The 23,006-nt window shown below is 56.0% G+C and overlaps 2 protein-coding genes across 3 annotated transcripts in view; both read left to right on the forward strand.

Moving 5' to 3' along the window:
• Window positions 1-10,045: 10,045 nt before the first annotated feature.
• Window positions 10,046-17,645, forward strand: SH2D5 (SH2 domain containing 5). The gene is made up of 10 exons (XM_087820801.1): window positions 10,046-10,087; window positions 11,169-11,297; window positions 11,638-11,718; window positions 12,178-12,252; window positions 13,256-13,402; window positions 14,629-14,877; window positions 15,047-15,221; window positions 15,653-15,761; window positions 16,245-16,404; window positions 17,075-17,645. Exons 2-10 carry the CDS (start codon window positions 11,211-11,213, stop codon window positions 17,276-17,278), a joined length of 1,287 nt encoding a protein of 428 aa, XP_087676927.1. The 5' UTR covers window positions 10,046-10,087; window positions 11,169-11,210; the 3' UTR covers window positions 17,279-17,645.
• Window positions 17,646-20,910: 3,265 nt separating this feature from the next.
• Window positions 20,911-23,006, forward strand: part of KIF17 (kinesin family member 17) — a 28,117-nt gene continuing 26,021 nt past the window's right edge. For both annotated transcript variants that reach the window (XM_087820802.1, XM_087820803.1), the window contains exon 1: window positions 20,911-21,141. In XM_087820802.1, coding sequence (XP_087676928.1) covers window positions 20,911-21,141 — 231 coding nt within the window. The remainder of the gene's footprint in view (window positions 21,142-23,006) is intronic.

Here is a 23,006-nt window from a genome sequence, read left to right on the forward strand (position 1 = left end):
GTACTATGATAAAAGCATTCCACACAGACCCGTTCTCACCATCCACACGGGCTTGATTAAAGGAAGCCTGGTCCAGTAGAAAGCAAGCCAGATGGATGTTTTCATTATGTCTACTGGGTATAATTAACAGGAAGAGTCCATGAAAACAAGAGTTAGGTAATACGTTAATACCTTTGACATTTTTTTCATCATTCCTGTTTTACAAAATTTTGTCAGCCCTGGTCTAGGTTTGCTAGCCTCTTACACTGTCTCATACCTGCTTCAGAGGACCTGTGAGGTGATTTTGCTTAGGCTCAGATCCTCTTGCCATCCTGATGCATCAGAAGAGGTTAGGCCAGACATTCATGAACTGCCGCATTTAACCAACTATGAGAAACTAAAAATTTAGGAATATAGTTAAGGTTTCCCGTTCTTAGAAGCTAAAAAATCACATCAATTACTTTATTTCTCTTTCAGGAAACGAGAAATTCTCTTCTTAATTAGAGAAAGGCCATATGAAATGAATCCCCCCGAGGCTCTGATAGACATTACTTCCTGGCATGTAGAGTTGCTTTGCCTTTTCCTGGTAGAGCAGATGGTCACTCGGTTCTGCAGAACTGAAGCTAGAGAACCGTTGGAGCTCTTGGCTAAGGAACCACTTCACAGAAATGGGCTTAGAAGCCGTTAGAGATCCATGAGCAGTATCCCTCAAGGCACCAAATTTTCCTTTTTAAAGAGATTAACCTCTAGCACCTTTATTACTGCTGTATGTTCTTTCCTTCTATGATTTCCTCCACGGTTCTTAACATCAATGGCTTTTTTTTCCTGTTGGAGAAATTTCCTACCTTTATTTAAACTTATTAGCTTAGTTTCAACTCTTCCTAAGTTTTTTCAATAGCTTGTATGTCAAAGGAGGCTTCAAAAGCTACCTTCTCAAGCCATTGTCAAAAATTGCAACTTTCTTTGTCCTGATACTATATATAAATGTGTAATTAACTACTTGTTTTTAAATCTTTGCTTAGCGAAGAGACCTTTATGGTGCCTTGAATATGTTTGATAAGGTGTAGTTAAAAGTTTTTGTTGCTTAAATTATAACAGTAATAATGCTAACACTGAGTTTCTTCTGCATGCCAGGCTCTGCACATATATCAATTATCTTGTTTAAGCAGCCCTGTGAGATAGTCGGTGTTGATTAGTCCCATTTTACAGAAGGGAAAACAGGCACAGTGAGGTTCAGAAACTTGCCCCAGGTTGTAGTAAGTGGCAAAGCCAGAGTGAAACCCGGGGGCTGACCGCAGAGCCCTCTCCAGCTGCCCTGCGCCACTGTCTCCCCTCCGCAGTGTCTCAGGCTTCTGGATTCTCTCCTTCCCCTACGGCCCGTGAATCCATGTTCTATTCAAGGGAAAGAAAGGACTTGTTTAAGGTGCCAGAGGATTTGGAAATAATTTGCAAATTGTTCAGTGTGCTAATAGGAGTCAGTGTGGCTTTTGTGTGAAGCTTGGTAAGAACTATTAGAACTAGATCTTGGATGACGAGGCTGCCCTGAGTTTTTGAGGGGGGCCGCACAGGTACCAGGCCATTCTCAAGCCCTGGCCCTGAGACGCTTTCTGGCTTCCTCACAGTTCATCACAGGCTCATTCTTTTCATTCGCAGGATGCTCGCACTTGCAAGAGCTTTTCCTCCCAGAGCCACAGCTCCTGTAGGAACTTGCGTGTTGCTAAGTGAGCAGCTGCTTCCTCTTTGTAAACTGAACTTGTACTTGAGGAGGCCCAAGTGGGATTGCCTGACAACTGAATTTTTTGGACATGATCTCTGTTTAGTAATCATGAGCTGGAATGTTAGAAACCCATGCTCGTACACGCATGCTTCTGAGAGAAACCTTACTCCTTACTCATGCGGCCTCTCCCGCCTGCGCTGTTTGCTCAGTACCAGAGGACACTCCTTCCCTAAACCCAGGGAGTTACACCACATCCTCGCGCATCCATTTTACTGGTTAAGAACTTGGCTCTGATGAAACTCTTCTCATGTCAAACCGAAATCCCTTATGTTACTTGTTTGTGTAATTTAACTTCGCTGGGATGGTGTGTGGAATAAGCCGTTTTCATCAATTCCAAATTGAAAATGGATCCTGGTGCGGATCCATCACTCAGCCCAGTATCCTAACATCTGTAGCTAGGGTCCTACACAGTGGTCCTTGGAGGCTGTGCCACTTACCAACTGTGACCTCGGACAAGCCTCTTAACCTCCCCAAGCCTTGATTTCCTCATCTGTAAAACAAAGGGGCTTCAAATCCACAATCAGTTTTTTAGACTAGCCCCCCAGAGACAGTGTGAGATTATCAAGTATCAAAGATTGAATCATGTTCGCTACGATCAGGTTACTAAGGCATTTTAGGATTCTAGGAAAAATGATTTTTTAAAATAAATGAGCCAGAACATCCAATTTCACAAGAGTTCAGTTTTGTTGTTTTAAACTGACATTTATTGTAGTTTCCTATTGCTGGGCTCTTTCATCTATCTCAAATTCTCGCAAATAGATTCATAAAGACACATGGCATTATCCCCAATTTTCAGAAGCAGGTAAATTTAGCTGATTTCCCCAAATTGAACATGTAATAAGTGATGGAGTGAGACCTGCCCCTAGAATCACCTTCCCTGCACGCCTGCCTTAGAGGTTCTGTGTACTGACAGTGCAGGTAGTGGGGCGTCCGGCAGCAGGTTGCAAGAGGGCGAATGGTAAGATCAGTGGGCCGTGGTTAACCGATTTTGGGGGGGGGGGGTGATTAACAGACTTTAAAGTCAGGTTTCAAAATGAAAAAATGTATACAGGTTTGTTTCAAATGCCAGGGAGCAGGAGAGAAGAGAAGCCAGGTGGGTAAGAGACGGCAGTGCCCTCTAAGCTGGGGCCACCAGAGGCCTAGACGGCCATCAGCTGCCACCTGGGCCAGACCAGGGGCCTTAGCTGGGGCTACAGAGAAACCTTTGGCTACTCGATGTGCAGCCTTTTTAATCTCCGTTAAATATTGTTACCAGTGTATGGTTTGCAACATAGGCATTATTTTAGGTAGTATTTGTTATTACCTGCCTTTCTTTACGTTCTGAAATATATCCCTAGGCTCATGTTTTATTTGTCTCTGGCGACAAAGTCTCTAACGAGCGTTTCCGAGAAGGGGACCTCTTTAGAACTTTCCGTTGGGAAAGTGGGACCCATTCCTTGTTCCCCAAATGGGGTACAGGTAGCAACAAGATAACAGTGCCAATTTCTGGGGCACCCATTGTATGCCAAAGTATTTGGGGGAGGGGACGCCATTATGTTAACGGTCACATTGAACCAAATGGACGGGAGAGCAAAGTCCACAATAGTTAATAAGATAAAACAAGATTTCCTAGAAATAAAGCGGCAGCAGCACTTCGGGCTCCGCCAGGTGGTCCCCTGGGAGAGCACATTCACTCTCGGAAGACGTGGGAATCGCTGCCCTGCCCGTGGCCCCGAGTCAGGCGCCCGCAGTCTGTGTCCCCTTTGGAACTAACAGCACAGCCTCAGGCAAGTCACTTAGCCACAGCTCCTCAAGTGGGAAGGCGAGGGACAGCTAGATTCCGTTTCTTGGATCCTCTAGCCTCCACACCCGCCGACCAGAATGCCCCAGGGAGCGGAATCTGGCGGGGCGGCGCTGCCGCCTGCCTTTCGGACGGAAAAGGAGCCTTAGTGTGATCAGCGGGTCCGTCTGCCGCGTAAGCGGGTACCGCGGGCCGCCCCCATCTCCCCTCTGGCCGTGTCTGCGCCCCGACTTCCTCTCCTTAAAGACACCGGTCATACTGGATTAGGGCCCACTCTGCTAACCTCACTCTTATTTTTAACCCTCACCTGAGGGTATTTTTTTAGAGAGAGTGGAAGGGAGGGAGGACGGAGAGAGAGAGGGAGAGATCGAATGGTTGCCTCCCGCACGCCCCAACCAGGGCCTGGGTCAAACCTGCAACCGAGGTGCATGCCCTTGACCCTTCGGTGCGTGGGCCGACGCCCTAACCACTGAGCCAAACTGGCCAGGGCTCTACTAACCTCGTTTTCATTACCTCTTTACAGACCCTGTCTCCAAGTACGGTCACATTCTGAGATACTGGTGATAAGGACTTCAACATACTGACTGGGAAGGTGGGCGCACAGTTCAACCCATAACACATCTTAGAGTTTTTTAAAATTTCCATTCTAGTCACTTACTTTGGGGGTGCAATATTGGGGTAAGCCATTAGGACAAACCCGAGAGACAAAGGTGCTCAAGGTCAAAAGCAACTATCCACATGGGAAGGTGTTGCTGAGGAAACGGAGGGAAGCGTCAGCTGTAAAAACGAGGTGTGGGTGAGACTCTGTGCCGAGGCCTGCTCCAAGCCCCCCCCCCCCCCCCGTCTTGGCTCTAGTTTTCAGTCCTATTGTAGGATATGGGCTTGTATGTAGGATAGGATGCAATGTTACATCCCACTCACATTTGTCAGCTGGCAACCCCAGTGCCAGATTCTGGGATTTCAGAGAAAAGAGCAAATGGTGATAGCAAGCTCACACCTGTGTGATTTAGTCATTGTCACTGACTCATCCGGAAATACCATGGCATGGCCATGTGTCCTTACATGTTCAGGGATCATAACCCCACCCCCAGCTTGCCATTTTTGTCACTCCCTCCCCTGCTTAATCGAGGTAATTTCTTTGGGCTTCCTGCAAAAGTGAGTCATTAATCTAACGGTTGACATTCCCTACCTGGTGGCTTCCGAGAGCTGTGTTGTCATGAATGTGGGATTTGGCAGATGGGGCAGGTAGTGACTTGGTGATGGCTGTCCTAGGCCGCATCCTGAGTGGAACTACCTGGCTTGCCCAGGAGATGGCTGACACCCGCTGAAGTGTTTCCTCTGATGCAAACCTCTGAGCTCGCACATCTAATGCATCGTTAGTAAGTCTGCATGCATGGTAGACGGTTGGAGTGTCTCTGCTTTTAGTGAAATTAGGTAAATTGAATTTGGTAACCTGGGGGAATAGCTCACATGGGCAGTTATATTACTTTGATACAAAAATAAAAATGAAGGAATGAACTTCAAATGTATGAATGCGTTTGGTTTTGAAACACTGTATCCCTGTGTGGGCATGAAGACCAATTACAAAAGGGGTCCTTGAGGGTTTTAAAGGCAGGAGTGAATGGCACATACCTCTTTCACACATTTATCCTTCCAGATCTGGTTTTTGTGCTGTTTTGTGGGGTTTTTTAAAAAAAAATCTTTGTATCCCCAGGACTTAGCACAGTACCTGCCACTCAGATCTTGACCCTCTGTCCCCTTCTCCTGAGATTTGAAGGCAGAATTACCCATTTGGTTTGAACTATTTCATTATCTGAACTGAATTTCTTGTTCTTTTTTTCATTTTGACCTGAAACAAATCCCTGTCACTGTTTTAAAAATCGCATGCGTCAGGTGGAATTCTATGCATCAGAAACGTGTTGGAGCCAGGAATTAATAGGGCTGTGGCTTGAGTTGTTTTCTCTGAATCGTCTCAAAACGGGCTTTGGATCTAGTAATTGGCAAGTCCTCTATTTAAAAGGTACATGCTTTTTTAGGAAGCTAGTAAGAATTAGCCCTTTATCCTTTGCGCCCCCTGAACCTCATAAATTGGAGTTTTTGGAGGGCAGGACCAACTTGTAAGCCGTCTTGATACTCATTGCTGGACTCGAGGCTGTCACATGGCCTCGCTGAAGGGTTTCCCAGAGCACCTGGCATGTGGAACTCAATAAACACTTGCCATTCAATCAAGTACAAAAGACACTCAAGAACAAACACCAAGGCTAATAGCTAATATTTACTGAGCGCGTCACTTACTACAGGTCAGGGACTGTGCCAAGCACATTGCCCACATTAACTCATCGGAATCTTCACATCCCTGTGAGTCAGGTGTTAGTAACACTTACAGATGGGGCATTTGGGGATCAAAGTGATTAAGGTGTTTGCCTAAGGACCCACATTTGGTGGAGGTGAAGTGCCCAGACTTGGAACTAAGCCTAGAACCATTACACCTCACTGCTGCCTCTGGAAGGCATCTGGATGCTCTGGGGAGACAGGGAATGGGGGGTGCCCAGGCCTGGCTCAAACCTGCCGCCTTCAGGAACTCCCCTGAGGTCGTCCCTGCCTTCGCTCCCCCCTGGGCCTGAGCACCCCTGTCCTGGCGTTTGTGAGGTGTGGTGCAGGGGCAGTCGCTGCCGTTTCCTCTCTGCAGATTTCAGGTTAAATACGCACTGCAGGTTGGGCTGAGCTGGGTTTGCTATCTGTGTTTTGGCACCTACAGCGTGGAATGCCTGGCCTGGTGGGAACAAAAGTGCTCTCCAGCTCAAAGCTGTCACTGACACTTCTGGCTGGATTTGCTCAGCCCAAGTTTTCCCCATCTCAGTGGATTTCCGTGGAACCGGAAGGACAGGGTCGCGGTCTGTGTAGGACCATCAGTGTCCATGAGGAGACTCCTTGGTGCAGGCCCCTAGCCTGGCAGCTCAGATAATCCTCCTCTGAGAAGGGCCCGCACCCGCAGGAAGGTTGAGCGACACACCCAGGCGAGGGAAGGTAGGGCGAGGCTGGCGGGGCTCCCTGGATGGGATCCTGACCCCACTCCCTTGCTCGTCAAGACTTGCCTACTGCGAGCCAGGCTCTGTCCTGCGCACTGGGGATGGAGGCCCCTCTGACCAGTGCTCTAGTAAGGGGGGTGGGATGACCAGCAAGAGTCGCGAGGGCTCTGCAGTGGACGGAGTCGTCAGCCACTGGTGGTCCGGGAGGGCTTCTCGGAGGACTACTGGAGCTGCTCCGCTGACGTGGAGGAGCTAGCCAGGGGGCGGGAGGGGAAGGACCCTCCGGGAGGAGGGGACCGTCAGCGAGGCTCTGGACACTCAGGGGCCACAGCCCGGGAGGAGGCGCCCTCGGCCGGCGGGGACGCCAGCCCCTCTCCCCCAGCCCCTCTCCCCCAGCCCTTTAAGGCGGAGCGCACGGCGCAGCCGGAGGGGGCGGTGCCGAGGACCCTCGCGGCCGCTGATTGGGCGTCACTGGAGCGGAGCCGCTCCTCGGGCCCCGATTGGTGGGCGAGGGCGGGCTCCGCCGCCAGGTGATCCCGAGCGCTGGTTCCCGCTGCCAGGTGGGCGGCGGGCGGTGGACACGAGCGGAGCTGCTGCGACGGGACTCGAGACGCGGCGGCCGCGGTGAGTGAGCGCCCGAGAGCCGGGGAGCCGGGCAGCGGCGGGGTCGGCAGGTCGGCGGGAGCCGGGCTCAGCCCTCAAGCGCAGAGAGTGCGGGGGTGGGTCTCGGATGGCGAGGAGCCCCTCTGCCCCTCCCTGCATCACCATCGCCCCCCATCACCTCCGCCGGCACCCCACCTCTGCCCCCTCCCTGCGTCACCATCGCCCCCCATCACCTCCGCCGGCACCCACCTCTGCCCCTTCCTCCATCTCCACCGCCCCCCATCACCTCCCCGGCACCCACCTCTGCCCCTCCCTGCATCACCGTCGCCACCCATCACCTCCGCCCGCCCATCTCGTCCTGCTCGGTGGGTCCGGGGAGTTTCTCTGCCCCCTGGCAGCGCTGTCCAGGAATCGCAGCCGTCGTAGGAGCAGCAGCCCACGCCAGGGAGCGCTCTGCACCGCCCGGGCGCTCGCCCCGCTTAATCTGAAAACAGCGCGTTCAGCTCAGTGTCGTCTGTTTGGAGAGGCCGTGCTCGACCGCCCTGCATTAGATAGCACCCCGTCCCCCCCCTTATACCCGCCTCCCCCAGTGTTTCTCTCTAAGTCATTAACACACACACACACCAATGTTCTTGGTTTTCTCGCAGGGGCCCCCAACCCAGCTTGAGTGCTGGGCCAGGGCCGGGACTTTGTTTTGTTCACCTGGCACTTGGTCCCACTAAGAAATAGTCTCAGAGAAACAAATGCACCCCAGGCAGCTGCTGTTATTATCCCCCATTTAGAGGTGAGGAAATGGAGGCTGAGAGGTTAAGTGACTTGCCCCAGGACACATCAGCCAACCTTGTGGGACCCATAATCCAGAGTCTTGGCCCCTGGTCCTTGGCTGCTTCTGGTTTTCTTTTCTCTTCTGGTGGCCTGGGGCAGGTGGGGGTGGAACTAGAAGGTGTGTTAGGGCAGCGGGGCTCATCTGTGGAGCTGAGCCAAAGGCACTGGGGTGAAGCAAGTGGCTCTGGCAGCCCCAGACCATCTGGCCCAGGAGGCAGTTAGACAGACAAAGCTGCTGTTTTGCTGATCCGATCAGCCCCCCAGCACCTGAGGTGTTGCAGCAGCTGGTTGGGCTGGGACCCACCAAACTCTGAAGGTGGACACCCTGCTTGGGGAGGGGAGTCTGAGAGAAGGGCACTGCCATGGCCTTGAGAAAGAGCCCCACACACCTGGCTTTGCTTCCAGACTTGCTCCCCACTTATGTCATGAGACCCTGGGCAAGTGACTTGGCTCCCCTGAGCTACCCTTCACTAAGCCCTGGGTCTGCATGCCTAGTAGTCTCCCAGAATGCTGGGAAGGTGGGCCCTTCCTATGACTCCAGCCTTCAGGCAAGTCAACCCATCTATCCCCCGTCTCTAAGCAGGGCCACCTGGAAAACCTCAGGAATAAAAGAAGAGCCCCTCCTCATTCCAAATGTGTCCCTTTAGGGAGGTGCTGGCCCCGCCAGGCCTCTGTGCAAAACCTTGGGAAAACAGGTCAGGTCCGAAGAGATAAGTGGGTGTTTGTGCCTGGAAGGGGTATGCAGGTCTGTTATGCAGGTCAGGGTGAGGCTGGTCCCTTCCCTGGTCCCCTGTGCAGCCTCCAACTCCAGGCCTGGGGCTGAAGTGCACCTCGGGCTTGAGAGAGGGAGGGGAAGGGAGAAACATCCAGTTTCCTGGAGATGGGGAAGGATCAGGTGATAATGGGTGGGGTGGGGCTCATAAGAGGGCCAGCGGTCTCCCCACCCCCACTGCCTGCACACATGGCACCCCCAAGAAAGCAACACAGCTGTCTCAGAGTGTGTGCAAGCAAATGTGTGTGCGTCACAGCCCACGTGGCTCCTTAGTGTCTGAGGGGCTGTGTCAGCACAGGCGGAATGAGCCGCGTGCTCCTCTGTCCCTCCCACCTCCCCTTTATCTCTTCTTCTACCTTTCTTACGCCTCACTCTTCCCACTTCTGTAGCTGCCTTTTCTTCTGGTTGTCTCTCTCCCTTTCACCCCGTTTTGCTTTTGTCTTTGCCCCCTCCAATCCTCACCGCCGTGGGTACAGGGCATCCCAGCCCACGTGTGACTAGGAAGTTGAAAGGCGAGTTTACTGGAAGCTCCCATCTCCATTCCTGGAACGGGGGCCACATAGCTTTTGTGCCCATGACACGCCCCACTTTGCTTTATTTAAACATGAAAGGAACAAGAAGTCATGGACATGATGCGAGAAATGGCCGAGATCAAAAGGCATGAGACCGCGAGTGGCCAGGAAAGCAGGAAAGGAGAGGGTGCGGGAGGAGGAAGCGGGAGGCCTCAGGGGACGGTGCAGCCTTTGTTTCCTGGCTCTTCCCTTGCCGGCTACGCGGGACAGTAGTAGGTTGCAGCTGGTGCCTCCACCCTGGCCTGAGCCTGGGGTGAGGGTCCTGGGCAGGCAGACGTAGGCGCTGGTCCTGGGCTCCTGGCCCTGAGTGTCGGTGTCAGCCCCGGTGGCAGCTCCAAAGCGCCCAAAGCAGCCTTCTCCAAGGACTCCCGCAGAGTGATAGGGCACACCCGGGACACACCCATTTCCTGCCCAGCTTCCCGTCTGATCTCTACTTTTCCTGGCAGGAATCTGTCCCTCAGGCAGGCCTCCCCTCCTGCCACACCCTCCCAGACTGGATGGTGTGTGTCAGGTGTGGCCCCAGCAAGGGGTCCAACCTCACGTCTCCCAAGCTCCCTCCTGAACTTCAGGCTGTGGGGTCTCCCGTCTCGTGAGCATCGGCCTGATGCCTGCTCCTCATTAATCCTCACATCTAATCCTCCGTTATTCCAGGTTTGGGAAGAGGAAACGCAGGCTCAGAAAGGGGAGGAGGCTTCCCCGAAGCCACACAGGATTCGGAAGGATCACAGATCCCAAGCGCAGTGATTACAAGTAGGCTGGTGAAACAGAGCCGGCCGGGATGGGGGCGGAGGTGCGGGTCCAAGTCGGTCCCAGGACAAACCGAGGGGCTGAGTCCTCAGGGACCAGGCAGAGGAGCCATTCTGTCCCGTGATGCCTCATTCCATGTTCACTGAGCACCAGCTGTGGGCCGGAGCTCTGCTGGGGAGTGAGTGCTCTCCCTGCCCTTGAGGACAGTCCAGTAAGGGGGTTTCCTCCGCTCCTTCACTAATGGATCTCGGAGAGGGACCCCAGGAAAGACCAGAACCTAGGCTGGGGGTGGGGCTCCTCAGCCCCCCTGGGCAGTTGGCCTTCCCCACCTCCTGACTCAGCATCAGGGCACTGTATGGTTGGGGGTCCGGGCAGGGGCTGGAGTCAGGCCTGTGAGGCAGCTCTAGCCATCCAGCTCATGGGCCATCCCCGGAAGGCTACAGAGCTCCAGTCCTGGAACCTGCCGTGGCTCCCCACTGCCCAGAGGGCAGAGCCTGAGTTTCCTAGTGTGACATTCAAGGCTGATTCCAACCTGGCTCCAGTCTGCTGCTCTGGAAAGGTCCACCGAAGGGCCCCAGCTGCCTTCACTCCTCTGCCTTTGCAGACTGGTCTCCCTGCTGTCACCCCTCTTCTTAGGTGGTGCTGCCCCCAACCCCTGCTCTCTGTACAAGCTGGTTGTCTGGCAGCCCAGCCCAGAGCAGAGGTGCCAATGTTTGACCCAGGGCATGGACTGCCACACCTTTTCCTGTAGCTGTTTCCCAACCCTCACTCCTTGGGGAGGCTTCCTAACTGCAGCCAGCCCCCTACCTGCATTTCACATCCCCCTCTTTGCTTTGACAGCATGGAGCATAATCCACGTCTTATTTAATATTTAATGTCTTTCTTCCTCACGAGAATGTTGACTCCCTGAGAGCAGGAGGGAGTTTGTAGTTTTGTTCAGGTCTGTGTCCCCAGTGCCCAGGTCATTGCCTGGCACACCGTGAGTGCTCACTAAGGGTTTGTCCAATGAAGGAGCTCACTGGCATCTGATGGGAGCACGTGGCTCGACTGCCTGGCAGCCAACCCTCTCCCTTGACCTTTGCAGCTTTCTCTCCTGTGGGGCTTGAAGCTAGGCACCCTGGGAGCCATGCAGAAGGCTGGGGCAAGAGGCCGGAGGGCCTCTGACTGCGGCCCTGCCCCTCACCGGCCCAGGTGCATCACCAAGTTTGCCCAGGTGGGTGCCCCCCCACCACATGTGCTCTGGTGGGTGGTGACTGGGTAGCAGGTCCTGGGGGTGGGGAGGACCTATTTCTGTGTCTTCCCTTCCTGACCCAGGCTCGGGAGTGTGTGTGTGGGCACAGATAAGGAGATGGGGCTTCAGCAAGCTGAGTGGCTTAACCAAGGCCACCTGCAAGGAAAGTAGCAAAGCCTGGACTCCGAGTACAGTGCTCTGTCCATCCACAGCTTACCCAACAGAGTAGAGTGTGTGTTTGGGGGGAACTTGGAGGATTGGGGTCAGGAGCCATGAGCTTTACTCCCTTGCCTCCCTCCCACCCCCACCCACCCCCGAGCAGTATGTGGGCTCCTTCTCCGTGGATGACCTGGACACCCAGGAGAGCGTGTGGCTGGTGCAGCAACAACTGTGGGCACTGAAGGTAGGTGAGCTGGGGTGGCACTTCCCTGGTGGGGGTCCGAGCCTTGGGATGGCAGGCTGGTAATGGCCTCTGAGACCTTGTGACCGTCCCACCTCCAATCAACGAGAAGGAGCAAGCGAGGCCGAGGGAGGGGCAGGACCAAAGCGATTCTGAGCGGTGGCCCCGCCCAGACCACACCCAGGCTCCTAGAGCCGCATGCCCTATGCCCAGGGACTTTCTTCCCTTAGGCAGTTGTCACCTCTGCCCCAAGGGTGGAAGCCACAGGTGGGAGGTGGGATGGCCCTGGTTGGGGGGGGGGGGGAGTGGGGGGGGGTTCTGCCAGGAGTCATTCATTGTCCAGGCTCGGTCCCCGGACAGGGAGGGGGACTTGGCTGGCCAGCCCATGGTGACTGTACTGAGGCTGGGCAGGGCAGGGCCTGAGAGGTAATGCCTGCCCCCCACCAACTCTCTCCCACCCAGGACTGTCCCCTACGCCGGGCCGTCATCCTGAAATTCAGCCTTCAGGGCCTCAAGATCTACAGCGGGGAGGGCGAGGTAGGAGCCCGTGGGGGTGCAGGTGAGGACTGGACAGGACATGTGTCCTCCCTCAGGACGTCCTTGCCTCCACCCAGGCCCCACACTGTCCCTTGAGTCTTCCAGCTTCCTGGCCTGCTCAGGGCTTTGGAGTCCTCGCTGCAAGGCAAGCTCAGTAGGCAACAGGTTCTCATCCATCTCACCCCTGATCCCGGCCCTCCACAATTTCCAGGCAATACCTCCTGGCCTGAGCTTCAGGACCATCCAGCCCATGAGGTTTTTGCGAGTCCCTGGGCCTCTACACATAGCCTGTCCAGCACTGACCAGCAGGCTCGCAGCTATGGGAGGGGGGCCAGACTCAGGCTGGAGGCCAGTTGGGAGCGCCTGCCTCGTCGCCCATCCTCTCCTGGTGCAAGCCAGCGTTTATTGAACACTAACTGCATGCCAGACAGTACAGGCCATGACTCTGACTAAGACCGGTGCACATGCTGTTCCAGAGCTGTGCATCGAGGGGGCCCCGGGGTCAGGTCCTTTGCCACTTGCACGAGGTCTCACTGACTCCACCAACAGCCCCATCACAGGAGTACTATCGCAACTTAACATTTGTCACAACAAGGCCTCAGAGGGCTATATCCACCTGCCCAAGAGAGGGGGTGAGTGGCAGAGCCAGGATTCAAACCCCACCCGTCTGACTCCAAGACCAGGAATGCAGCCCCAGGGCCTGCCACCACTGCCTCTCTGGGACCCCGCAGGCCGATTGCTCTGCCCCTCATTCCATTACATGGGCATGGCGCTCCCAGCCAGCATGTTGGCAGTGGAGAGCAGGGTTTGGGCAGGACTGGAAGGAGGGAAGAGTTCACCCCAGGAGCTGGGTGGGCCCTAAACTGGGCACGTAGGCTGCAGAGCAGGGCCGGGAGGCCTGCCAGCAGGTGTGTGGGGCCCACAGGGCTGGCGCACGCTGGGCTGGCGGCTGCAGGCCCTGTGGTGGGTCTGATGGAGGCTGTCATGCCCGCTGCCTCCCCAGGTGCTCCTGATGGCACATGCCCTGAGGCGAATACTCTACTCCACCTGGTGCCCAGCCGACTGCCAGTTTGCCTTTGTGGCCCGAAACCCCCGGAGCCCAGCTAGCAAGCTTTTCTGTCACCTTTTTGTGGGCAGCCAGCCTGGAGAGGTATCTGGGGCCCGGGCAGGGGACCACCAAAGGCTGGGGTGGAGGGGTGCTGTCCACCAGCATGGGTTCCAGGGACCGAAAGGCCATGGAGGGCGTGGCTCTGCTGGCTTGAGCCCCCTCCGGACCTGCACCCATTGCCACACAGGCTCCTTCTGTGGCTCTGCCCACTGGGGACTCCACAAAAGCAAGTTAGTGGCTTCAGTTTGCTGTGAGGACTACGCCATGCACTTGGGGATTGGGGGGTCACCCTGCCACACCTTTGCTCCTGCTGTTCTCTCTACCTGAGATACCCTTCACCTTCTCATCCTGGCAAATTCCAACTTGCCCTTCAAGGCTCAGCCCATGTGTCTGTGCAGCCCACTGTGATTCCTGTAGCCCGCCACTCCCTTCTGGAGACCTGTAACATGAACTACGCTCTATTATCATTAGGTCTGTCCCTAATTACAGACACTGGAGTTCTTTGAGAGCAGACACTGGGCCTAGGTTCCAGTGCGTGGCCTGGTGGAGTGAGTGGGTGGGCAGGTAGATCCCCAAAGTCAAAGCCAGTGTCACTGTCGTGAACAGCAGAGCTTGAGCAGCCAGCTATTCAGCAAGCAGAGGCTGGGTCTGGCTCCATCCCACAGCAAGCGTTTGCCATCACCCCTGTATGTCCAGCCCTGTGCTGGCTACTGGAGTGACAGGTGGCCGAAACATGGCTCCTGATCTTCTGGAGATCACTGTTCCAATGTGTTGGAATGATGTGTGTGGTGTGGGGGTAGAGTGCTGGGCCTATGCCAGGGAATTTTTGTGCTTCATTTCATTAAAGGAGCACATGGAGGTGGGGATGGGAAAACTGAGGACAGAGGTGCCATGCTCTGCCCAGGGTCACACAGTAGCTTCTAAGGGATAGAGCTAGGATTGGATCCCAGGTTCTGTGACTCCAGGGTCTGGAATCTTAGCTAGTTCTCTAAGAGGATACTGACCCACCATGGGATGGGGGTTGTAAACCTATGGAGAGGAGTGCACTTAGCCCAGGTATTTCTAGCTCAAGCATGATGCCTGGAACAGAGTAGATACTCAGATAGGGAAGGGTGCATGGTGGTGAGGTTTTGAAGGATAAGTGGGAGTTTTCCCACTTATGGGGAAGAGCATCCCAAGCCAAGGGGTGGTATACCCTATCATGAGTGGGTTGATGCCTAAGCTATTCCCCAGGAGACCTCCCTTAACTGAGCCCCTTCTCTCCCTAGGTCCAGATCCTGCACCTGCTGCTCTGCCGCTCCTTCCAGCTTGCTTACCTCTTGCAGCACCCTGAGGAGCGGGCACAGCCTGAGCCCTGCCTGGGTCCTGCAGGGGATGTGCCCATGAAGCCATTGTCCAGCCCTGGAAAGCCCCCTGGCCTAGTACGGGAGCCCTTTGGCCGTGATCAGTTCTCACAGAACGTTCGTGCCCTCGTCTCCTTCCGGCGGCTGCCAGCAGAGGGGCCCATGGGCACTGGGGTATGCAGCACCCCAGCCCCAGCCAGGGAGTGGGCTGTGGATAGGGAACTGGGTGAGGGTTTGGGGGCTATGTGGGGGTGGTTGCTGGACTTCGAAGGAGGGGCTTCACCTGACCTGACAGGGCCAGACCTGACCTGTGCATCCCTCTGGGCCTCTCTTGGTGCCCTAGAAGGAGCTACTAGAGTTGGAAGGCCGGGGGGGTGCCCGCCATTTCCGCCTGGGGAATCCCTACTGCTCCCCCACTCTGGTGCGCAAGAAGGCCATCCGCAGCAAGGTGATCCGCTCCGGGGCCTACCGTGGGTGCACCTACGAGACACAGCTGCAGCTGTCAGCCCGGGAGGCCTGTGAGTAGCAGGAGCACGCCTGCTGTATGGGTACCTGGGCACAGGCCTGTTCCCTCCCGTGTGAGTCGGAGAGGGTGGGCCTGAGTGTCTGTCTCTGCAAGGCCGTGACTGCACCTCTGAGCAGATGCCTTTGCTGTGAGTGGCTGTGTATCGTGTCCACGTGAGTGAGTGTGCACCAGGGTCTGGGTGCCCAGGGTCCGGGGCTTGCACAGGTTTGTATAGCTGTGGATGTGCTTAAATTGGTGAGTGGGTGTGCGTGGGGGTGTGCTTGTGTGTGGCTGTGTCTTTTGGAGGGCTAGATGTGTTCCTGTGGACGGGGAAGGGGAGGCTTGGTGAGGAGACAAGTGTGGGGTCATGGGGCCTGTGAGGGTGGGGTGGGCGGGTTAGGACAAATCAATCTTTCTTCCTCTGACCCTGGGTGGTCTCCACAGTTCCTGCTGCGTGGGAGGCGTGGCCCTGGGGTCCTGGTGGCCCCTCATGCCTAGTGGAGAGTGAGGGCAGCCTTACTGAGAACATCTGGGCCTTTGCTGGCATCTCCAGGTAGGAAGAGCCTGGCCTGGCTGAATTCCGAGCCCCTTGGAGTGAGCTGGGGAATAAGCTGTGTGCACCTCCCCACCCCCAGGGCCCTGACATATAGGTGCACATTCCTGTGCAAGGGCAGAGTGCTCCTCACCCCTGGCCAGACACTTCAGCCTCAGTTTTCTCAAATGTAAAGTGGGGATTATAAAAGGATCTCATGGCAGGGCTGTGGAGGGGATCAAGTGAGGTAATTCAAATGAGCGAAGACCTCAGCGCCAGGGGACAGCTCCCTAAATGTCAGATCTTTAAAACTTTCCTGATCCGGCCTTGAAGTTGTCAGTTATGGACCCCCTAAACCCCTTTCAGGCAGGAAGTCTAAAAAGCCCTCCTCTGGCCAGACCTGTTTAAGATGCTATGGGGCTGTTAGGCCATTGCCCTGGGAGCAACCTGAAGCTGGGTCCAGACTAGAGGTCCCGCCTTCAGCCTCTCCCTCTGCCCTCCCAGGCCCAGTGCCCTTGTCCTGCTCCGGAAAGACGTGCTTGGGGCCTTCCTGCTGTGGCCGGAGCCCGGCGCCAGCGGCCAGTGGTGCCTGTCGGTGCGGACGCAGTGCGGTGTGGTGCCGCACCTGGTCTTCCGGAACCACCTGGGCCGCTACCGCGTGGAGGTAGGCAGCGCGGTCGGCCCCGCCCCTTGTCCTCAGGCCCCTCCCCCTTTAGCTACTGACTCCGCCCCACCCTTATTCTAGCCCCCCCATTGGCTCTCCCTGGCCACGCCCCTTATTGAACTCCATCCAGCCCCTTCCTAGGTGTCCCTGCGGGCCCCGCCCTCCCTGGCCCGCTGACCCCACCTCTACCTAGGGGCGCCTCCCTAGGGCTCCTCTCCAGAGGTTTTCGGAGGGTCCCACGAGCAGAGTCTGGGGCTAGCGTCACGCTTCACATTTCTGTGGGAATCCCCGCTTTTAAAAGTCTGCTTTCCCACACTCTACCCCATCTCTCAGAGGAAGCTGACTCAGAGCAGGGACTTGCTTAATTTCCTACAGACTCTGAGTCTCCAGGTCTGGAGTCCGGGCCGATCACAGGTTTCCAGGGACTGGGGTGGGCGGGGGCTTTTTAAATGTGCGCCCCTACCTCCACGCTAAGTGCCTCAGTCCTGTCCAGGCTGGGAGGACAGAAAGAGAGGAAATGGTGCCTGGCTGTGCTGTGCGCAGGACAGTGACCTCCCTGAGCTCCAATCTCCTCCTCTAAAGTGAGGCACGATCCCATGCGAGGGTGTAGCTGGTGTCCATCGCCAGCCAGGGGAAGGGGAAGCTGGAACTGAAGCCCCTTCCTCCTCAGCACCTGCCGGCCGAGTTCCCCAGCCTGGAGGCCCTGGTGGAGCACCACGCCGGGACTGCGCGCAGCCTCTTCTGCTTGCTCGACATGGGCCGCCTGAACCCCTGCTACGAGGAGCAGGACTCTGGGCCTGAGGGCAGGCCTTCCCGGACACTCCGACCCCTTAGCCATGCCAAGTCTGAGGCAGAACTGCAGGGCCTGGGCTAGGAGGCCGGGCCCCACACCAACAGGCTCTGCTTCACCCTGGCCCCTGGGTCTCAGCAGGCCACTCTGCCCTTCTTCCGCCCCACCGGTCAGTTCCATCCAGTCACTCTGACCCTTGGACCGGTGTTCCATCACTTCACTGACCCTGTGGCGGAGCCCTGAGATCGGGGATTGCCAATGGTTCTTCTGGCCCCTTGAGACTGCAGGAGGGGTAGGTAGATCTCCAGACTTTCGTGAACTTGCTGGGTGACTTTGGATGCCTGCCCTCTCTGGGCTTCACTGGAACTTTCCAGGGTGGGTGGAAAGGTTTATTCACAATGGAGGTACAGCCCTCTCCTTAGGAGTCCAGGCTCTGGGACCCTGACTGGGAGTCTCCAGAGAGCTCCTGACTGAGTCAGCCAGACACGAAGGGGGAGATGTGTGGGGAGGCAGGAGGAATGAGTTCTCACTTTGGGAAAAGGCCTGGGGCGAGCCACCCTCTCCATGAGATGACTCAGTGGAGCCTGTGAGCTACATTCAGGCTGCCTGTTCCCAAAGTCATCTAAGGTTAAGGGAATCTTCCCTTGAGCTCTGAGGAATGGGGGGTTAGGAGGGTACAAAAGGCAGGATGGACGAAGAGCTGTACCACCCAAAGCCCACGTGTGGGTTGACACGTGTGTGCAGAAAGGTCGGTGAACCATCAGACAGGGCAAAGAATCTCCATGCACTCCTTGGGAAGGCTGGCTTGTCTACTGTACTCAAAACCACAGGGCTGTGATTCCTGCGTACAGGGAAGGGTTGCCCAGCCTCATCCATGCCCCCCAAGACACACACACACACTGCATTTCCTTTTGCCATTTGGAAGGGGCTAACAGTGAGCCACAGGCTTAGAGGGGTGACCAGGGCCTTGCCCAACTCAGCTCGAAGGCTGCAGTCTAGGTTTGGTGGCTGCCCTTAGTGTGGCACTGACCAGGGCTATCAGGAGTCACCTCACCTCCCTAGGCTGGCTGCACTGGGGAGGGCGTCAGAGCAGAGCCATCCAAAGCTAGAACTGACGTGGGCCCTGCCACAGGGGGCTTGGCCTCAGTGGACACGATTGTAATCATCTCAGGAGAGATGATTATAGTCTAAGGCCTTGTGCTGACTGACAGATCCAGGTATCCCCATTTATAAGTAAATTTGACACGCAAAGTAGGGAGCAAGTTCACTTTGGATGAACTTCTGTTTCTTAGGCAGAGGCCTAGTCATGAATCTGGGGGATGTGACCGTTCAGTGTCTTGAAAGTAACAGATCTGGAGTCCTGGATTGATTGGCAGCCCCAATAGAAGAGAAAGAGAGGGAGGGTCCTCAGAAGCTGGTGTTCCCAGTTTACAATCCTGCACCCAGGAAATGGTCTTGGCTAGGGGTCTTGTCATTCTTGTTGAAATGGGTGGAGGAAGCTGTCCTTTGGGGGTTCATTTCACTGATTCTGTACTGAATGTGAATGGAAATCCCAGACTCCCTTTACACCATTTCTATCAGAACCCATCTCCCTGAGCAAAGCCCTGGTCCCTAGTGGGAGTACCCAGCCCTACATTTCCCTGGCAAGGAGAAGGGTTTGGTGACATAGTGCCCAGGATTATAGCACTGGATTTGAGCACTTCAGAACTCCTGGTAACTGGCCCAGGCTTAGGCCAAAGCTTGCCTCTGATGGATGTGTTTTGTTGTGCAAATTATCTGTGTGGAGCCCGGCTGGCTCAGTGGTTAAACATCAACCCAGGATCCAGGAAATCGAGGCTCAATTCCTGGTCACGACACATACCCAGGTTACAGGCTCAATCCCCAGTAGGGCACGTGCAGGAAGAAGCCAATCAATGACTCATCATTGATGTTTCTCTCTCTCCCTCTCTCTGAAATCAATAAAGACATTTAAAAAAAAAAAAAACACAAAACAAATTATCCGTGTGGATAAGGTGTCAGGGATGTTCCCAAAGCACTTTAACATTCCTTTACACAGCATTTATTGTTCACGTTGTACAAACAGGGCAAGGTTTTAGACCCATGTGTCTTAATTATAGATCAGTTTTCTCTGTTCCAACCAGCACCTCCTGGGTGGTTCAGTTCTCTTTACTGTATGTACTTGAAATAAAATGCATCTCTTCAGATTGTCTAGTACAGACTTTTCCTTTGAAAGATGAGGTCTTCGTCCAGTTTTCCTGTTTTGTTTTTGTTTGCCAACATACCTTCAGATGGTGCTGAATGGCAAACCAGACAGGTCCTGTCCTCAGAGGCACAGGATGTCCTGAAGGAATCAGATGTGTATTTTCAGATCATCCCTCTCCTGCTTAAAACCTTCCGGCATTATTTCCTATAGGACAAAGACTCAAGTTCTAATGCTCTGACAACTTGGGCTTTCCTTCTGCTCTTGCAACGTGCCACAGGACGTTTGCACAGCCTGGACGGGTCTCCTTGTCTTCCCTGCCTTTTGCCTGGTTAACTCCTCAACCTTAGCATCTCAGCTTGTCACTCTCAGGAAGCCTGCCCCCTTCCCCCTCCGGGTTGGTGGGGGGGTAAGGTTCCCTTGTTGGATGTTCCATAGAACTGGCCCTTTAGTTTGTAATTACTAGTTCATTTATGGGAGTTTTGTATGTGGGAGATTTGTTTTTGATGTCAGTCTCCCTGCTAGATTATTCTGCTCCAAGAGAGCAGGCATTGGACTGTCTCCCAGCACCTGTCACGATGACTGGCAGGTAGCTGACAGTGTTTCTGTGCAAAGTGGAGCCTAGAGGAGGCTGCTCTGGCTGGAGGGACTTGTGCTGAGCCCGGAGAGATAGGCCAGGCAGCCTCTGCAGCTGAAAAGACTTTGGCTCTCAAAGTGTTTTGTTTTGTTTTTTAATCTTGAGTCTTAGAAAAAAACGAGGGCGGCCTTAAAAGGACGCGTTGCTTTGTCCCAGTCAATACTGGGATGAGAGAAGCAAGGTCCGGGTTGCCTTTCTCGGTAGGTCTCTAAGCCCTGAGTGAGGCGCCCCCCGCCTTGTATCTCTGAGGTGGAGTCGGGCCTGGCCTCCCGGTCTTAGCTGGGCAACCTCGGGCGAATTGCTTAACGTCTCTGAACTAGGGCCGTGGGTATTGGAGAAGACAATGGGCGTGAAGCGCCTGGCGCGGAGCAGGAAGGCGCGCCAGCCAAGCCGGCGCGGTGCCTGCGCAAAGACAGCCCACGCGCGCAGGCTGCCAGCCGGGGGATGCTCCCGGCCACGCTCCCTGCGGCGCGCGCGGAAAACGCGCCTACGTCCCCCCGAGCGGCCACATGTGACGTCACGGCGTTGCTTAGCAACCGCGAACGCCGCGGGAGCGTGAGCGCACGCGGGCTGCTGGGGGCTCGGGTCCTGCGGCGGCGCCTGCAGCGGGGATCCCCACTTCCCCAGCCCGCGCCAGGCCTCCGGGACGGCCGAGCCCGGGCGCGGGAGGAGGAGGCGGCCCCGGCTCCGGTCCTCCGACTCCCCCGCCGGCCCCTCCCTCCTCTCGGAGCGCCCCGCGAGGAGTCCCGGCCCCCCTCCCCTGCCGCGAGGCCCCGCCCCCTGCGCCCGGCTCTCGCCGCGTCCGCACGTCGGGGGCCGCCAGGGGTCCCCCGCCCGGCTGCCGTCCGTCCCGGCCGCGGCGCCCCCTGCCGCGGCGCCATGGCCTCGGAGTCGGTGAAGGTGGTGGTGCGCTGCCGCCCCATGAACCGGCGGGAGCGGGAGCTGAACTGCCAGCCCGTGGTAACGGTGGACTCCGCGCGCGGCCAGTGCTTCATCCAAAACCCCGGCGCCGCCGCCGAGCCCCCCAAGCAGTTCACCTTCGACGGCGCCTACTACATGGACCACTTCACCGAGCAGATCTACAACGAGATCGCCTACCCGCTGGTGGAGGTGAGGATTCCGGGGGGCTGCCCTCGAGCACTGGCTGGGCGGGACGGAGGGGTCCTGAGGGACCGCACTGCGCCCCCGCGGCCGGAGCGCCCTCCGGGGGGGGGGGGGGCGGCGGTGGACACCGGGGTTGGTCTGAAGACTTATGTGCCGGCAGGAGAGAGCAGGACCCCAGCCCGCCTACTACGCCTGTGTCCGGGTGTCCCCTGCCCCCAGTGCCAAGGCCGTCCTCACCCCCGCCCCTTACAGCCCGTTTCCCGCAAGAACCCCAGCACCGAAGATCACTTGCCCTCCACCCTCATCTGAGAGCTTTGGGACTTATCTAGACAGCTCCACCCGCTTTCTCCAGCCCCCCTCCCCCTCCCCTCCCCCTCCCCTCCCCCTCCCCCTCCCCTCCCCCTCCCCTTCCCCTCCCCTCCCCTCCCCTCCCCCCTCCCCTCCCCCTCCCCTCCCCCTCCCCCTCCCCCTTTCTCTCCCCCTCCCCCTCCCCCTCCCCCTCCCCCCTTTCTCTCCCCCTCCTCCTCTCTCCCTCTCCCCTTCTCTTCCTCTCCCCCCCTCCCCCTCTCTCCCTCTCCCCCTCCCTCTCCTTCTCCCTCTCCCCTCCCGGCCATGGCCTTTGCTTTCTCCCCCTCTGCTTTCGCGGCCCTCTCCCTTAATCCTGTGGGTGAGGGGAGGGGAAGATCTCACCATTTCCCTGCTTCTGCTCGTTTGAGCTTCGTAACAGGGGAGGCACTCACATTTCACAGATGGGGAGACTGAGGCCCGCAGGGAGGAGACTGGCCAAGCTCCCACAGGGAGTTTCTGGCAGAGGTGGGGCTGGAGCTGCACCTGCTGTCTGCTGGGCAAGGGCTCTTTCCTTTCTACCAACATCTCCCCAGCTGTCCATCCGATCACTAGTTAAGTGAGATGTCACAGGTGGTTCCAGGCAAAAGGGAACAGTTTGGGAAATGCTTCGTACACTCTCCCTTGCTTGAAGAAACCAGTGTAACTAATTTAATCCAGTGTTTCCAAAATAGGGAACCTTTCCTGTTTTGGACAGCAGGCCATTTCACATCCCCAGAACACCAACTGTGGCTGCCCCATCTCTCCCTTCAGGATAGTCAAAACCCTGGAGCGCCGAAGTGCTCTGAAGCTCAGAGCTCCCCAGGGGTCAGGACCTGACAGGGGATGATTCCCAGAGGGCGAGGGCAGCTCTCCCCGGGGGTGGGGGGTCCCAGGCTCTGGGGATGGGCAGGCTGTTCTCTGTCCTGGGCTTCCATCTGGTCCAGCCCCCTCCCCCATCAGGTCCTTGTCCTCACATGTTCACCCAGTGGAAGGAGCTCACTTTTCCCAAAGCTTCCCAAAGTTCCACCTTTGCTTCTTGGCTCCTGTAAGACCATTTTACACTATAGCACATCTCAGTTCAGATGCTAAAATATCACTGGTTCAAATGAAATTGAAGCACCAAAAAAGTTGTGTTTAGCGGAAAAATATTTTACACTACTTCAGTTTTTAAGTAAATTAATTAAAATAAATAAAATAAACACAGTGTCTCAGTTGCACCAGGCACATTTCTAGTGTGGCTAGTAGCTACCCTACTGGCTGGTGCAGTGATATTTATTTTTATGTAGGCTCTTCTCTGAGTTTGGGTGGCATGGACCCTCTGGGTGCTGCACCATGTTGTTCCTGGGACTTCGTGTGTCCTCGCTCTGAGGAGCCCAGCCATGGCCCCTGGTGGGGTGATGGGCCTCCCACTGCCTCTCCCCCACCGCAAAGGACCCATCCTTTGTGCAGCACCCGGCCCTCTGATGAGCTGCAGGAACCCACACAATGGTCAGGTTTTCCTCAGACAAGGGAGAGGTGCTTGTCCGGTTCTGCCCATGAAAATG

Source organism: Miniopterus natalensis, chromosome 9, assembly GCF_054644295.1.
Source record: "Miniopterus natalensis isolate mMinNat1 chromosome 9, mMinNat1.hap1, whole genome shotgun sequence".
In the NCBI taxonomy this organism is placed as follows: Eukaryota; Metazoa; Chordata; class Mammalia; order Chiroptera; family Miniopteridae; genus Miniopterus; species Miniopterus natalensis.

Excerpts from the sequence above, each read along its gene's own strand:
- SH2D5 (XM_087820801.1), top strand. The coding sequence starts at position 11,211 with ATGCAGAAGGCTGGGGCAAGAGGCCGGAGGGCCTCTGACTGCGGCCCT. Across the intron at positions 11,298-11,637 it reads GCATCACCAAGTTTGCCCAG|TATGTGGGCTCCTTCTCCGT; the intron begins GTGGGTGCCCCC and ends ACCCCCGAGCAG. Across the intron at positions 14,878-15,046 it reads AGGGGCCCATGGGCACTGGG|AAGGAGCTACTAGAGTTGGA; the intron begins GTATGCAGCACC and ends TTGGTGCCCTAG.